Raw genomic sequence first — 16,192 nt, 5'->3', positions numbered from 1 at the left:
CCCATCCCTACTCACTACACTTTGCATTAACCTTCAACCAGGACTTCACATCTGCCCATTGCATATACTATATATCATTTGCAAATTCTGCACTTAAGCCATTCAACCTCTTTTGTCTTATGCAACAGTTATTTTGTATGTATTTGTTTTTCTGTATTTATTGTTTACTTAATATTATATATCATATTAATGTTTAATATGTTTTTTTTTTTTGTTTTTTTTTCTCTTCCCCCCCCTGCAGTCGGGACAACTCCCCCAGCCTGAAAGAGATCAGAAATGGTTGCCAGCAGCAGAATGATCGCAAACCCCCGATGCCGCTCCGTCTGCTGCGCCCCGAGCCTCCAACGCCGCCTCCCGCCACCCTCCTACCCCTGTCCACCAATCCCAGTCCTCCTCACCCACCTCTGCCCGCCCCCCCTTCAAACCCCGCCCCGTCCCTTCCCGTCTCCTCCCCGACGCCCTCCCTGCCCCTCTCCCCTCCTCCCTCCGTCGTCAACTCCAGCGAGATCCTGGTGGAGCTGGAGCGGAACAACAACTCGGCCAACACCAGGCGGAAGGGCGAGCAGTCGGGGGGCGACAGTGAACCCAACCTCATCGACTGTCTGCTGGTCAGCCCGGCCGTCAACACTCTGTCCATCCAGCTGCCAGCGCAGGCCGACCGAGTGCTGGGCTGCTTCGCTCTCATCCTCAAGATGCTGTGAGTTTACAGTTAAAGCTCTGACCTTTTTATTTATTTCAGGTTTAGTTATGAAAATGTGCTAGAATTAGCCTGAAGGCCATTTTACATCCACTGTCCCTCACTCTAATTGTCCATAGGACATGATTCACAGTTTTATTTTATTTTTTTACATTTGGAATTGTATAATTTGTGCTCCGACAATTTATAATGGAAGGTTTGGGAGATTAAAGTTTTTCTTACATTTTTGTCGACATTTTTTTCAACCTTTTTGTCATCTTTTTTATGACATTTTTGTTCTTATGTTTACGTTTTCAGAAGTTTACTAACTTAGCATCTTTCTATAAGAGAATTTAATATAATAGGCCAAACAGAAAATGTTCTAGATTTTACCTGAAGCTACACACATAACTGAGCAGACATTTAAGTGGCACTGAAATGAGGCACTGAAATCCATGTTGCTATCTGGTCCGGTAGATACCAGTCGTTCAGGCACCGGGGCCGTATACCGGGGCACCGGTCTTGGTACCCAACCCTACTGGTCTGAAGAGGTCACCCTAAAAAGAGATAAAAGGATTAAGCTATACATAATACATACAGATGTGGCCCTATATAATATCAGTTGATTATGCTATTACTAAAAGACAACAACATAAAAACAAGAACAGCTGATTAAGATCAACACCAGCATATAAACACACTCAGCTCAACTGTCAGAGCAGATAACAAACAAGGCACAATATCACACTAACCAGGGGAAGCTGCTCATGTTTCAACTACTCCTCCATCTTTTTGTTCTCCAGTCTCACTTATCCAGGCTACACCCTCCTCTTTACATTGTTACACTGACTCTCTTCATCTCGGTTTTCTTTCCCTTTCTTTTTACAACGGTCTGTCTCCGTTAGATCGGACTACGATGACTGGAGACCTGCTCTTGCCAGCCTGTTGCAGCCCATCCCCTTCCCTAAAGAGTGAGTATTCACCCATGCGCACGCACGCACACATGCACGCACGCACGCACGCATACATTTTATTGTGTGTGTTGCATTTTATTCATTTGTGTAGTAATCTGTTATACTGTACATGCAACTTAAAATGACCCAACAAGAAGCTTTAAATGCTCAATTTAATTTACTCAGTAAAATCTGTAAACTGTGTCATCTGAATGTCCAGCTGTCATAATTCACATGAGACAACTTTCAACTTCAGTTTTCAGCTTTATTTTGTCCCCAGAGGGCAATTGGTTTTGCAGCAAAGGTATACCATACATGAAAAACAACATTGTCATACAATACAGAAGAGGGGGGGGGAGATTTGGTTTGGAATCCCTCCACATTGTAATATGTTGCCACTTCACATAACACAGAACCAACTTGTGTATTGTAAATATACGTTTAAGCGCTCATGATGTACAAATAAGCATGCAACGACTAAAGTCAGTTTAAAAAAACTTTTATATTTGGGTTAAGGTAATACCTCTTATGATCATGATTGATGTTGATGTCAACGCTGTGTCTCAGCAAAAAGGTGGAGGGACTGACCAGCCCCCGCTGCAGCCGCTGGCTAACGTTAACGTTAGTTAGCTAACAAGTGCAATACGGGCTTACAAGACACCATTACCTAGGACAAAGGATAAGATGCCTAAGTAACCACATACCCTTACCAAATAAACCTTCTAGTTTTTTTTGCCAAGCTTTAGAAACAAAAGTCGCCAACTTATAAATATTAAATTTAAACAACCACTCCAATTGGTCATCATCCGTGCACCAGAACATTTCAGGATTTTGGACAGACATTTCATGTAAAATCTGTGTTCTTAACTCATCATAATCGGACAATACAGGAGCTTGTCCAACTTCAAAAAATTGTAAAAAATCAACCATTTGCATGATCCAGAAGCTGTAAAATGCATAACATTCTACGTGTTATCCCCTGCAAAAGATACAAAGCTTTGCTTCCTGTGAGGCATGGTCATGTGATCATCCAATCTTTGACTGAGCCTGCAAGCCTAAGCACCTAAACACAGCACAGCCTAGTAGTAAACAGATCCTTTACTTCAGTAACAGTACTAATACCACACTGTAATAATACTCTGTTACAGTAAAAGTCCTGCATTGAAAATGTTCCTTAAGTAAAAGTATGTAAGTATCATCAGGAAAATGTACTTATAGTTAAACATTTGGACTTAAGTACTTCAGTAAATGTACTTAGTTATATTCCACCACTGGTGTTACTTTAGTACAAATGTAACTAATTCTTTGTGTGAATGATGTACAGTTGTATTATATATACATTTGTGTTCCCTTTAGGGAAATGGTTTATTATCTAATTCAATTATTTTTCTATTTTTTTTAAATACATTATCAAATAAATCTAATTTCCGTTTTTCCTTTTTCATGTTTTATGCCATGATAACTTTGTTATACGGCTCAAAAGACATTTAGCTGTTCCTACTTCTGGCCATGGTTGTGCTTGTTAATCTCAGATGCCAGACTGTGACAGGAGCAGAAAATGCTCAAAAATGGCTTGGCTTTCAGAGGGTTAATATGAAGTAAACAATAAATACAGAAAAAACAAGTATATACACATAAAGTAAAGAAAAAAGGCTGAATGGGTTGAGTACAAAAATTGCATAGAATATATAGTATATGCAATGGGCAGATGTAAAGTCCAGGATGAAGGTTAGTGCAAGTGTGGTAACTAGGGATGGGGGGGTGTCTGGGACCTTGTTGGTGAGGCTGACTGCAGAGGGGGAGAAACAGTTTTTATGCTTCCAGTCCCTTAAATCCCTCTCTCTGGGGGTGGATACATGTTTCTAGGAGGGTCCTGCTGGGGCCTGGCTTCTGACGTGGATGAGGTAGCTAAACACGCCTCTGGGGGTCATGAACTGCAAGGGGTTTCTTTTCTCCCTAGAGAGCCCACTTTAATTAGCTATAACCTGCCTGTCTTTCTTGTAATTGGATGGCTGATCATGAGCTTCATTAGCGTTGGCTGGCGGACACGTTGTTGTTTCTCCAACACTGGGACACACCTGTTGCTCACCTGCGCCACTGTTGCCTGGTCGATGGCTTCAGGCGTCATTAGAAAGGCAACAATACTCCCCAGTACCCTGTACACAACACATACACACACACTCTGACACTAACATGCTCTGTTTCCTGCACACACATGCAGAAATAACACCTGTAACATGCACTGAATACAACAGGAAGGCAAATGGTTTTCTTCTCATGTCTTCTTGCTTGGACCGTTTTGCAAATAGGTACTACTAACTTCTTACAGTGAAAGGACTACTACAGTACTAACATTTTGCTAGATTGATACTACTCTATGCATGGAAAGTAGGCAAGAAAGCAAAATAAGCGTATTTTCCAAAATGTCAAATTATTAATTTATTTAATACATTTTTAATGAATCAAGTTTATTTATTTTTAAAACATAATGTTACTTTCGCCTGTAATAGCTTACACACAGCATAAACCTTCAGATCACACTTCTCCTTTAACCTTTCTCATCCTGTGCTTCATCATTACAGACACATTTTATATGTGTAAACTCCTAGAAATTTTAGTTTTTTGATTTAGAAGTTCTAGTGGAGATCCTAAAGTTTCTGGAGATACCAAAAGTAGCAGGTTGAGTCTGGGTTAACGTGTAAAATGATGAACTGCACACGTGCAACTTCACTGCTGAGGTATTAGTACAACCATAAAAAACATGGCATTTTAGGGAATTCATTCAAACTGATTCCATTACTCTGACCTGATATATTTATCTAATATCACCACAGCTAACCTCTTACAGCTGCTACTACAACATGATTATAATCATTCCCCACAGGGATCATTAAAATGTCATCTAAAAGTAACAAACAATTCCTAGAAGTTCACAAGCTGTTTTTGTGTACAGTATACACTCCCTGGGAAACTTATCTGAGCATGTTGACTGTATCCACCAATATAAAGTAACATTGTGCTACTGTGTCATCAGCTTGACGTCACTGTAAGAAGAAACACAAAGGGGAACTCTGACTGACCTCCAGAAAATGCTTGTATACACTGTAAAAGGGAAATCTTCACTGCTAGAAAATCTCTAGGGCTGTGCAATAAATCAAAATGTTATTGGCAGTTGCGATTTTGGCTCCTTATGATCCCAAAACAAAAAAAAACAAGATTATTCTGCACATTGCGTTTTGCAAGTAAACTCTTATTTTCTCTTGTGTTCGGGAAAAGTATTAGGCGTGTTCACTGTTGATTTGTTTAACTGTTTCACAGTTTGTTTTATTATATTTCCCAAGTGTTTGGGGCTGTAATATCTCACATCTCTCTCTTTGTCTTCCCTCTCTCCAGGGCCCTTGCACATGCCAAATTCACAAAGTACGTAACTCAAACATCATAAACTGTTCTTCACAGATTCAGTTCAATTCCAGTTTGAAAACAACCTGACATGTGTGTCTTAATGTTTCTGTCTAAATAGGGAACTGAAATATGTTATTCAGAGGTTTGCTGAGGACCCGAGGCAGGAGGTGAGTGTGTGTTTGTGCACATTTACCACCGTTTCATCATAGTAGCAGCGCTAGTTTATTAAAAAAAAGTGTTTTGTGGAGATTTTGTTGAGATTCACCAACAGACAAAGTATTTCTGTGTGTGTGTATGTGTGTGTGTGTGTGTGTGTGTGTGTGTGTGTGTGTGTTTTTCAGGTCCATTCCTGTCTACTCAGTGTGCGTTCAGGTAAAGATGGCTGGTTCCAGCTCTACAGTCCAGGAGGCGTGGCCTGTGATGACGATGGCGAGCTGTTTGCCAGTATGGTGAGTGTATGGACACACAAAGTCGGCCTCAACAAGGGCCGGGCAAGATATTTATATTATCAATATATGAGGCTAGATATTGTCTTAAATGTTGGAGATATGATATTATTATATATTTCCTCGTTTTAAAAGGCTACATTACAGTAAAGTGATGTGATTTTCAAAACTTACCAGTAGAGCTGGGTATAAAATTCAATACTTTTTAGGCACCGACCGAATTGACTCCTTAGTATTGAGTATCAAAAAATGCCTCGTCATTCAATACCCAATTTCAGTACCTCTCATCAGCGTCAGTGAGCCAATAAGAATGCAGCATGTTTATACCAAGATCTAATCATGTCTGTGATTGGCTGTCTAATGTTACACGTCGTAGAGACACGCAGGAGAAACTACGTTACCAGAGACGGCCTCACGTAGTAGGAGCTGAAAGATACAGGGTTCGTGCCGTGATGTTGTAATTTCTTTTTGTTAAAATGGATTTTATGAAATTGGTATGGAAAACAGTATTGTTTTGGAACCGGTATTAAAGGTGCGGAATTGGTACCGGTGCTGGTATCGAAATTATTAATATTACCCACTTAGTCATTATATCCACATTACTGCTGATTATTTTTCAAAAATCTCATTATGTAAATATTTTGTTAAAGCACCACAACTCTACAATATTGTCGCAATATCGACATTGTGGTATTTGGTCAAAAATATCATGATATTTAATTTTCTCCATTTCCCCTAGCTCTGCCTTAACTATAAATGTGTGCTAATGAATGCATGGCTGCTAACTGCCCCTCGTCTTCATCTCATCCAGGTTCATATCTTGATGGGCTCCTGCTATAAGACCAAGAAGTTCCTGCTCTCTCTGGCTGAAAACAAGCTGGGTCCCTGCATGCTGCTGGCCCTACGTGGAAACCAGACCATGGTGGAGGTACACTGCATTCAAAAATGATTCAGACCCATTACCTTTTTTGATGCAGTCTTATGCTAAAATTGTTTAAATTAATATTTTTCCCCTCATCTATGCAAGTCCATGTTTATGTTATTGTATTAATGAACATTGTCTTTCATTCTTAATAATTTCACATGGTCTCTTGGCGCATTAAAGGCGTTTATAGAGCCAACATATTTTCACATGTAAATTGGTAAACTATGTGTTTATTTATTTATACATTTTAAGTATACAAAATGAAGGCTTATAACGAGTGAACTGATGGTCGCGTATTACATCCGTGGAGTGACTCTTTGCACTGTGTAATTGTTCACATGTGTGTCCAGATCCTGTGTCTGATGCTGGAGTACAACATCATTGAGAACAAAGACACCCAGCTACAGATCATCTCCACCCTGGAGAGCACCCAGGTGGGCCTCCGCATGTACGAGCAGCTCTGCGACCGACAGAGAGAGCTCAAAGAATTGGTGAGTTACTCTCTCTCACACACACACACACACACACACACACACACACACACACAGACAGACACTAACATGCTCCGGTTCCTGGTCTCGGTCTTTACTCTATACACTCTCGATACACTCTGATCTTGGTGATGACTTGGTCTCGGCTTGGGTTGTCTTGACTACAACACTGAGACAAACACAAACACACACACACACACACACACACACACACACACACACACACACACACACACACACACACACAGGAAATCACCAGTTCCTCATTACGTACAAATTCTTGTGTCCTCAGTGACGCATGTGGCCTACTTGTGTCAATCCACAATTCCAAACACAGCAACTGTTAAAGTGAGGAGTTAAGAACCAAGCACGCACTGGATACAATGAGAACAAAGGCAAGGCACATGGTTCATTTAGAAGAACGATGCATCATGCATGAACATCTTCATCGTCTATTGTACAGGAACATGAAATGAAGCTTTTCATCTTAAAGAGAAGTTTGTTCAGACGGCTGCAGCTCTGGCAGTGGAGCGGGTTGACCATTGATCACAGCGTTACCGGAGCTCTTCCACACGTTGTGTGGCGCCCTTGAAGATGGCACGGAATCCTGACTTGCGTCAAATGAATGTGATGTTCTCTTTGAGAAAGTATGATAGAACACTCTCTACAAGTTTGTACTTTAAATACTAGTTGCTCCAAAAAAAAAGTACTGAGGCTTTGTTGCAATTTCAAGCTTTTGGTTTTACTTTTAAACCATCATCAGGAGCAGATAGAGGTGTCAAACAACAGCTAATAGCAATTTATTTCTGTCATAGGCCTAAACTATTTGTAAGATCCAACACACAGTAAATGCATAGCAACACCCTTACAGGTATCATCTGTCTATAAAAGGCAGGAGTCTGTCATTCCGGCGCTCTAGCTGTCTGACACGCATGTGCAAAAGAACAATAACAAAGACAAACACGCCACAACCTGTGTGCAGCAGCGGGGGAGGGGTTTGCTGCTCTGCAAACATCACGCATGTCTTCATGTACGTATGCCGTGAGTATTTTATAGCCCTCGGCTCATTGACTTTGGAATTAGGGTTGGTACTTTAGCTGCTACTTTGCTACAACCAACAACACGATTGCTGGATATCCCGACCAAACTCTTCTTCACTTCCCTGGAGTCAACAAGCGCAAGCATATAGCCTACGGGAACCATACTAACTAAGTTTGCAATATTAACTTTTACCACTAATAATGTTAATGCCTCGGTTAAAGCAACATTAATACGGCTATTGCAGGTGTTTTCTGAACGCTGTGCTTTAATTTTCACCTTTTGAGCGCGGTTCGGCTGGACGTTCAGGGCAACAAAGACGTAATAAAATAAACACGCCAAATTAGCCCCCAGAGCTAATGCATGCTAACTACAGCCGAGGGTAATAAAACAAAAACATGGAGGCTAAGCAATCAACCAGCGTGAACCAAGACGGCCCACACACTTTTATTAACTACCATATTGACAACAGCAGTGCATCGCTTCTTCCTTCACAATAAAAGCCCAACTCAAATTCCCTCAGAGCATTTTGATAAGAGTAAACTCAATAAAACAACTCACTCTTCAGTAGATATCAAACAAAAGCCAGATACTATATCATATTAGGTTGCAGTGAGCAGTAAATTCACCACTTCTAAGTAGAAGGCAGAAGATAATGTTATCTAACTCCGACTCACCCCCGGTCCGGTTCAGCAGAGTGTGATGCAATATATCATGGCAGGTGTATAGCTCAGGACCAAAGGAAGCACATCGTCAAGTGTGAAGTTGTTTGGATAAGCGGTTCTTAAGAAAGCTGCAAGCAGCAACAGACACTGTTTTAATGTTACTAATGTAACAACTGTAGTTCCTCAGAAGCTTTCAAGGAATGAGTATATTGTCTACTTTGAAATATATATATCTCATTATAACTGAAGGTAAAGTCAAGGTCTAGTAAAAATCTAAATATTTCCAAAAGGCATAGGTATCTGTGCTTGTTTTGGATTGACTCTACTCTTATAGATCCAATCACAATGTATATATATATATATATATATGTATAATAACCCAATATAATGGCGTTGAGCAAATGGGGACCATGAACAACTGGATATACTCTCATCTCATTCATGTAAAACGCATGTTTGATACTTTTATATGTCAACACTTCTACTGACATTAGATTGGAGACCTAACTTACCTGTTGGGCCACAGACTAAAGAACATGACACCACCCAAACTAGCAGTCAGTCTGATGTTGCTGTTCCTAACACTAGATCTGGTTAATCAAAGACGCTAGCAAAGCAACACAGGACAGAAATAATAATCACAGCAGAGACGTCAGATAGGTCTGACCACCATATTTAATTATATATCTTTAAACTATACAGTTATGGCTGAAAATAACAATAGAGTTGTTGATTTCACATAGCTCCGCAATTCAAATCAACGGCCATTAGTCTACCCAGAAGTCAAGTCAAGTCAAGTCACAGTGATTTGGTCTATATCTTTTTAATATCAATTCAATTTTATTTATAGTATCAAATAAAATTAACAAGAGTTACCACAAGACACTTTACAGATAGAGGAGGTCTAGACCACAATCTATAATTTACAAAGACCCAACAATTCCAATAATTCCCCCAAGAGCAAGCATTTAGTGTGACAGTAGCGAGGAAAACCTTCCTTTTAGGCAGAAACCTGGGACAGACCCAGGCTGTTGGTGGGTGGGCATCTGTCACTGCCGGTTGGCACACAGAGACACTGATACAGATCTACAGATATAGAGAATATGATTCATAATAATTACAGCAGTTGGTATGATGAACCGTAGCAATTATAGTAACAATAAAGATGAAATGAAGAATGGAACTATGACTAGAAATATGTGTGTGTATATATATGTGTATATATATATATGTATATGTGTATATATATATATATATATGTATATGTGTATATATATGTATATATATGTATGTATGTGTGTGTGTGTATATATATATATATATATGTATATATATATATATATATGTATATGTGTATATATATGTATATGTATGTGTGTATATATATATGTATATGTATATATATGTATGTGTGTGTATATATGTGTGTATATATATATATATATATATATATATATATATATATATATATATATATATATATATATATATATATATATATATATATATATATATAGTAACAGTTCAGGGTGTAGCAGGGCGTAGTAGGAAGTAGCAGGGCGTTGCGGGCCATAGTAGGGTATATCGGGGCGTAGCAGGGCGCTGAGCAGGACCACGGCGGCAGCTGGAACCATGATTTAGGTGCCACACCAATCCAAGGAAAAGTGCAAGGCGAGAGTCGGTTGGTAGAGAAATCTGACGACTATGAAGAAAAGCAGAGAAGAATATCATGTTCCTAAAACCATCTTGAAACCCAGATTTTATTGACAAACCTTTGAAGAATTGCACACAGTCTACAGCTGTAGTTAGATACTGTGTGATATTTCAATGATGATTCCCTGGTACCAAGAGACAAAGACAATAGTGACTACGCACAGATATTCCATTGTAAATAGCCTGGACTGTTCAGACAAGAAGGAGCCAGATATCAACATCATTTGCTGCCATCATCATGTCACAGCAAAAATCAGGTTTTGTTGGACATAGAGTCATGTTTCTCCACTTGCCACCTCCGCTCATCGCCTGGTTTTAATGACCATGTGCTCACTTAACTCCATCTGTAGTCGTACTGTACAAATGTTAAAATAGATAAATGAAAAAATAGAAACCGCATAGAATCAGGATGTTTTCTGTGGAAATATTGTATCGATACAAAGACGGCAAGTATCGATCAAGAATTTAACTTTTTGGAACTAGAATAATAAAATCACAGTGTTGATAAGTTTGTCATAAGTGAGATGAACAAACAGAGAAATGTATCTTTTTAGATAAAACAGATGAAAAAAGGTAATAAATTGCAGAATATCACAGGATGTTTAAAATCGCAATAATATCGTATCGTGACATAGGTATCGTGTTAGTATGGTATCGTGGGGCCTCTGGTGTTTCCCACCACTCCACTCTTGTGACTTCCAGAAGGACCACAGCTAACTGGATAATTCTTCTTTGTCGCACACTTCCCAGTAAACTCCAACACTGGAGTGTGAAAATTCCCAGGGCTCGTCTGGACCTGAAATGCTGGAACAGTAAAGATCAGACCAGTAACAGTAACTGGCCCTCTCAGCTAAGTCTGCATGCTTCACACGCTGAGTCACAGCCACTTGACTCTGTCTGCAGAACTGAGCTGTTCGTTTATATGTAGAGGTAGTCCAAGGAGGCAACCACTGAACGTGCACTTTTGCATAAACAACGACAACTCATACACTTTCTGCATAGCACGTAAGGAAAATGTTAAATGCTAATTCAATTCAATTTTATTTAAAGTATCAAATCATAACAAGAGTTATCTCAAGACACTTTACAGATAGAGGAGGTCTAGACCACACTCTATAATTTACAGAGACCCAACAATTCCAGTAATTCCCCCAGGAGAAATGTTAAGCAGCTGTGTACATAAATATGTACAGGGTGGATTGTATTTATCCTACCAGTATGTCCAGTATAGTCATTTTTTTCTACACTGACATAATAGTGGCCCCGAATTCATTTGCGAGGACATTTTGGATTTTAGGGGCACTACTAGGCACTGAAACAAAATCAGGAATGGGCCTTTAAATAAAGAAATAGCTATACAAACCCGGCTTCTGTGTCCACCATAATCATATTCTTTTATGTATCGTTTGGCATTTACAGTAATAACATTAATTAAAGTCATAAATCTCTCACAAATTATAATTTATGACCTACTTTTTTAAACGAGTTTGTAATGAGTTATATTAAGGATTCAGTTTGTGCAGTTGAAATATCCTCTGGCAAAAATGTCTTTCCGAAAACATGGAAGAAAATAAGGAAAGAACTTGCAACCATTTAGATGTGTCCACCGTTATCTGATTAGATTTTTCTCTAATACAGTAACATCGTGTTTCAAACATGGTATTATTATGTTTGAAACTGTGTTTTGTGAGAGACCTCACATGTCTTTTTTCCCTCATTGTGACATGAATGCAGCACACATGCAGCTGCTCACACACACCATCTACTGTCTGAAAAGTTTCCTGCAAGACATTGAGCCTCAGACGCCATCTTTTTTTCTGTCTTTCTTCTCCTTAGCAACGGAAAGGAGGCCCCACCCGGCTGACTCTGCCTTCAAAGTCCACGGTGAGATTACAGGGATGCCTTCACTGCTGCACACAATAACAGTTGTATCTGTCCTGACCAACATCAATTATCAGACTTGGGTTTACTATTTCAATATTGAGTGTTTCTTTTCCTCAAAATTTAGGATGCAGACCTTGCCCGCCTGTTAAGTTCAGGTTCTTTTGGGAACTTGGAGAACCTGAGCCTGGCCTTCACCAATGTCACCAGTGCCTGTGCCGAGCAGCTCATCAAGCTGCCTTCACTCAAACAGCTCAACCTCTGGTCCACACAGGTATACACACAGCACCGACACAACTACAAACACACACTAGTAATGGCAATGGACATTTCATTTATATAGCACCTATCGTTACACAGAAACCCAAAGTGCTTTACATTAAAAACGGCATAAACAATACATGATAACCTATCTCAGATTGCAGGGACCCAGGTTCCATTCAGCCCAAGATTATTTGTTCTGGGAGATGGGTCAATCCTAGATCCAGATTCTTTTAAGAGGATTGAGGAATGAAGGGCTGCCGTGTACATGTTGCACATTGTATATTTTGTATGTTGTTAAAAGGATTTTGAAATTGATCCTGCATTGTACCGGGAGTCAATGGAGTGATTTGAGTACCGGCGTAATGTGTTGAAATGTGCGTGTACGTGTAAGGACTCTGGCTGCTGCATTTTGAATCAGTTGGAGGCGTCCTACTGATTGTTTGGATAATCCCGCAAAAAGAGCATTACAGTAGTCTAGCCTGCTTGAGATGAATGTAATCACTATGGTCCAATAGATGTCTAACATATGTTCCATCTTTCTCTATTTTTCTCCTTCAGTTTGGGGATGCAGGGTTAAGGTTGTTATCCGAGCATCTGGCCTGTCTTCAGGTCCTGAACCTGTGTGAGACTCCCGTCACTGATGCTGGTCTGCTGGCTCTCAGTTGTAAGAAAACACACACAAAATCATACAACTGCATTAGTAGTAGTAGGAATATAGAGTGTGCTCTAGACCTACTCTATCTGTAAAGTGTCCTGAGATAACTTCTGTTATCATTTGACACAATAAATACAATTTAATTGAAAATTAAAATTGTTATATTAACTAAAAACAGTCAGAATACAAGGACATGCTCAGAGTCAGCATGTTAACTGTTGCGCACTATGAGCATGCACGGAGACGTTTAGGCTCAACGTATTGTTCGTTGCAGTATTCTCCGAAACAGCAGGGGGCGTACAAAGGTACAGTCATTGGTACAAACAATAATCTGGGAATAAGCAGGAAGTAGTAGAGAAGAAGTGTGTGTGTGTGTGTGTGTGTGTGTGTGTGTGTGTGTGTGTGTGTGTGTGTGTGTGTGTGTGTGTGTGTGTGTTTCAGGCCTGTGTGTAGTGATTTCTAACAAAAAAAACAGAGTGTAAATTGTAATTTCCCCACTGGGGATCAATAAAAAGTATAAATTATGACTTGCGGAGCTTCTGCGCTGGAAACGACAGCTGTTGTGATGTCATTTTATGGCGCCAGGAACACGGCGGCCACCATGAACCTTGCTTGAAGAGTTGTTTAAGTTAATTGTGGCTAATTGTCACTGTTTGCCTATTCCAGCCATGAAGAGTCTGTGCAGTCTGAACATGAACAGCACCAAGCTCACAGCTGACACATACGAGGACCTCAAGGTAATACTGCAGGACAACTCATACCAACTGCAAATAGCTTATTTGCACAATACTGATTTCAGAATCAGAATACTTCATTGATCCCCTCAGGGAAATTGTTCAGTTGCAGTTGCTCACAGTCAAATTCAAGGCAAAAATAAAAGTAAGAAAAGAGCGAGTCCATAAATGTATAAAGTAACATAGTGCAAAAAATAAAAACGTTAGGTTAAGAAGATTATGTAGCTAAAACAATAGATAGTACAAAATATATGAAAATGCACATCTTTCTCTCTGTTTTGGCCTACCATCTGAACTGTGCTTTTGAAATACGATGCAATCTGCATTTATATTTTATATTATAATTTACGTTTATATCGTCAGATGAATTTAATTAGAGAACACAGAACATTAGATAACATGTGCATGTGATGTTTAAATTGACAATTGTTAGCTAACATGTTCGCCTTAACAACTTTATAAGGTTATGTTACCAGCTTGTTCTACCCCAAAGTGGCCAAATATTCCTTTTAGGGACACCCTTTTCCAAATAAATCAAATTATGACATAGTTATTTCCAGGGAACTTCTTTGAAATGATCAGTAAATTACAGAGCTGTAAAATCAACCACTGTTGGGGTTATATATCAGCGTTGACTAACCAACCAGCCAGGGCATGACTACGATGCATGCATGTACATGTATGCAGTATGTCCGTATATATGCTTATATACATATAAATAAGTGAAGAATTAAAGGAAAAGGGGGTAGGACCATAAACATTTTGGTTTTTGAACTCCTTCCTAGTTACTGTAATTTTGAAAGATATTTGTTGTTTGTTAAGGATTTTGTTTGTTTGTGGATTTTTTTGCCATGAGAGAAAATTGATATAAATTAAACATTTTGATCTGACTAAAGGGGACAATGAAAAGAATAGGGATGTAACGATGCATCATGAATCGGTTAAAAATCGATATAAATGTGTAAAGATTACAACCTGTTGAGATAATAATAATGGCAAGTCAATTTTTAAACGGCATAGGACGTAATCTACTTTTGATTTCACTTGTTTGACTTCAGTCTTAGTTTTGTGTTACTTTGATGTGGGATTTGTTTTAAAAATCCAATTATTCATTTTTTTATTTCATTTTTGGTATTTAAGATGAAATACAATTTCAGTAGCACTTTTGATAAGAGGAACAGATCTGTTGTTTTGCACAGTTTATATAAATAAAGGACTATTTTTCAGTCATTTGTCTGCAGTTCATTCTGTTAAAAGAAAACCGGATTGTGGAATCGAATCATGAGTGTATTGTTACATCCCTAGAAAAGAAGCATATTCCAATCTGCGTCTGACTGTGAGCTAGCCTTCTGACTGATAGTGAGTGTGTATGTTTCCAGGTGTTGATGCTGTTTCCCTTTGTCTGTGTCTTTTCTCTGCAGGCCAAACTGCCCAACCTGAAAGACGTGGATGTTCGGTACACAGAGGCCTGGTGATCAACCACACTCAACCACAACCCTCACACATAACCAGACACACACACACACACACACACATATGCACAGGCTCAGATACATTACATGACAATTGTGTAGTGATGTCTCCTCCATCGTCGGCCATCATTAGACCACGAACGCTGACATCATCCCAGCGCAAGGATCACCTGATGTAACACGAACATCTCTGACACGTTTGCGTCAGAGGAGGAGCCTTCACCATCATCATCAACGCCTGTAGAGACACCATCACCAGGAAGCAACTGTCTCGCCAGCATCACTTTTTTTGTTCCCTAAATGAGAAATCTTTCTGGACCTCGCTGCTCGCCTTACCCTCTGATCATACGGTTCTTGGAACATTGGTGACAGAGGACATGCAAGGAGCCGTTATATTAGACATAAGGGACACGTTTCTCCATCTTTCTTCATCTTTTGCCCTGTCTTTCATATATGGTCCCTCAGTTTTCAGATTTGGTCTAAAGTCCAGCTCTCCAGGCCGCCTCTATGTGTTTGTGTCGTGAGGAAAAACCTGAGCCTTCGTCTCTTTTTCTCTCTCCAGCTCTTGTGCGATTGAAGGCTGGACACAGCAGCTCACATTCCAGTTCTTCTCCAATCTGATCCCCGATGTAGCTCTCCAAAACAGACGTGTTGAACTGTTGAATTTCCTCAGTCCTCTGTATCGCGCTCTTTGGCTTCGGTTTTCAGGTTCCGATTCTGGTCTCTTCAAGTCTTTCATTTGGGAAAATGAGGTGCTACCTCTGAGAAAAGAAGTGTTGCAAGACTGTGCCTATTCCACTTACATGACACGTTCTCTCACACACACACACACACACACACACACACACACACACACACAAAAAGGGAAGAAAAAAAA

The 16,192-nt window shown here is 39.6% G+C and overlaps 1 protein-coding gene across 1 annotated transcript in view; it reads left to right on the top strand.

Moving 5' to 3' along the window:
- The window catches only part of cmip (c-Maf inducing protein), a 51,009-nt gene extending 35,629 nt beyond the window's left edge, over positions 1–15,380 (top strand). Inside the window, exons 10-21 of the mRNA XM_078258051.1 lie at positions 242–697; positions 1,582–1,647; positions 5,023–5,049; positions 5,150–5,198; positions 5,373–5,480; positions 6,289–6,405; positions 6,753–6,893; positions 12,146–12,193; positions 12,318–12,464; positions 13,013–13,118; positions 13,776–13,846; positions 15,265–15,380. Of these exons, the coding sequence (XP_078114177.1) occupies positions 242–697; positions 1,582–1,647; positions 5,023–5,049; positions 5,150–5,198; positions 5,373–5,480; positions 6,289–6,405; positions 6,753–6,893; positions 12,146–12,193; positions 12,318–12,464; positions 13,013–13,118; positions 13,776–13,846; positions 15,265–15,318 (1,390 nt within the window). The 3' untranslated portion in view covers positions 15,319–15,380. The remainder of the gene's footprint in view (positions 1–241; positions 698–1,581; positions 1,648–5,022; positions 5,050–5,149; positions 5,199–5,372; positions 5,481–6,288; positions 6,406–6,752; positions 6,894–12,145; positions 12,194–12,317; positions 12,465–13,012; positions 13,119–13,775; positions 13,847–15,264) is intronic.
- The last annotated feature ends 812 nt before the right edge of the window (positions 15,381–16,192 follow it).

This window comes from Sander vitreus, chromosome 8 (genome assembly GCF_031162955.1).
Source record: "Sander vitreus isolate 19-12246 chromosome 8, sanVit1, whole genome shotgun sequence".
NCBI lineage: Eukaryota > Metazoa > Chordata > Actinopteri > Perciformes > Percidae > Sander > Sander vitreus.
This window is presented reverse-complemented; position numbering and strand designations above follow the sequence as displayed.